This window comes from Palaemon carinicauda, chromosome 21 (genome assembly GCF_036898095.1).
Source record: "Palaemon carinicauda isolate YSFRI2023 chromosome 21, ASM3689809v2, whole genome shotgun sequence".
Classification (NCBI taxonomy): Eukaryota; Metazoa; Arthropoda; class Malacostraca; order Decapoda; family Palaemonidae; genus Palaemon; species Palaemon carinicauda.
Genome location: NC_090745.1, coordinates 115,623,143 through 115,624,800, shown reverse-complemented (window position 1 = coordinate 115,624,800; position 1,658 = coordinate 115,623,143). Strand labels below are relative to the sequence as shown.

The 1,658-nt window shown below is 35.4% G+C and overlaps 1 protein-coding gene across 1 annotated transcript in view; it reads right to left on the bottom strand.

The window, feature by feature from the left end:
• The window catches only part of LOC137615090 (uncharacterized), a 4,919-nt gene that overhangs the window by 2,428 nt on the left and 833 nt on the right, over window positions 1-1,658 (bottom strand). The window contains exons 2-3 of the mRNA XM_068344720.1: window positions 1,386-1,562; window positions 436-514 (exon numbers count right to left, since the gene is read on the bottom strand). Coding sequence (XP_068200821.1) covers window positions 436-514; window positions 1,386-1,562 — 256 coding nt within the window. The remainder of the gene's footprint in view (window positions 1-435; window positions 515-1,385; window positions 1,563-1,658) is intronic.

Sequence of the window (1,658 nt, the reverse complement as noted above, 5' to 3'; positions counted from 1 at the left end):
ATTCGTTCAGGATATGTAAGTTGTAGGTTAATCAGCGTTGGAGGGTTAGGCGAAGGATTTTTTTTTAGTTGCTTGCAGCTCATTTGACGACTTTCCTGTGAGAGCAGAAAACGTAATTTTGAACATAAATTATTGCTAGTTGTGATCAGTGGATAAATTCCATTTGAACTTGAAGTTCTATGTACAATTTGATAAATATTTTGGGACTTTAAAGATGAAAAATAATTAAATGCTTCCATTAGTCATGAAGGAAGAAACTCTACATTGCTAATAATTACAGGACGAGACCTCCTTATCCATAAACTAAATGTGAGGGAATATAGTATTAAGAGTTATTTGTTATTGTAATTTTCTATTTTTTATTTTATAATTATTACGTCATATGTTCAAATTCATTTCACGAAATGAGAAAGTCAAATATTTGATGATACCTACTTAAGACATTTGTAGACATCAGGAGCATCAACAAGCAGACACACGGTGGATTCACCCACGATGAAAGAAGCAGAGTCCTCTTGCGTCATCTGCATCAAAAAGATATATCATAAATGCTTTATCTAGACAGTTAAATAAATAGATAATTAGGTAAATAAATAAATAGATAATTAGGTAGATAAATAAAAAAGATAATCAGGTAGTTAAATTAATTGGACATACGGGTAATGAGTAACTAAATGAGCGCATGCAAAATTTCCGAACCTTCGAAGCTTATGGAAATGATTAATAGAAAGGAATTTCTTTATTATATAATCTGTTTTATGAAAATGCTGGGTTGTATTTGATAAGTTTTCTCTTTTCTGTCAGTTTGTTTGACCCCTTGAAATCAAAAGCTCGTTTTTATAATTCAATTTTTTATTCAGTTTCAAGTGAATCTTGCTGAAACAAAAGCTGTCCCTAAACTGAAAATAAATCCATTTTTTAATGCAGGGATCTTAAACAAATGTTGCAAAACCATTATGATTCTTTGCTAATCGTGATGTTTTTTTTATCATATCAACAAAACATTTTTTGTAAAATTTCTCCTTTTTCTATACATTTAATTCTACTTTTGATCTGAACGGATATTAAAGTTGCCTTTAATGATATTTTTCCCGTGAAGACAAAGGTTTTGTTAGCCTATTGGTAACTTCCATGCCTTGCAATCTGTTGGACGGAGTTTAGAACTCGCTCTAGAGGTAGTAGTACGATTGTGTCTGCTGCCTGGCTATCCATGGGATCCTATAAGTCATCAGCAGCCATTGCCTGGTCTTAGCTTGCTGATAAGAGGGCTTAGGAGCTGATCATATGTGTATATGCCCTGTCTCTTGGACATTGTCCTGTCCCTTTTCTCTGCCATTAATGAGCGACCTTTAAAACTGTTCACGGTAAACTACTGTCCTTCTTACCTTCTGCAGTAGCAGCAGGAACAATGGAAGCGACTTCCTGGGCGACAGGAGCCTCGTCGGCCCTCTTGCCGTAGCGGGAACCACCGACGAATCTCGAGGAACGGATCTTGATTTCCGGCAACTCGGTTTCGGGAGGGGAAGAGCGCCCATAGCGGTTCGTGTAGAAGCCTGATCGAATTCAAATAAACAGATTAAAAAGGTATAAATCAGTCCACTTGTTGCCGTGATAAAAACACTCAAAATTTAAATAATCTAAGTCTCTTCATCAAATTC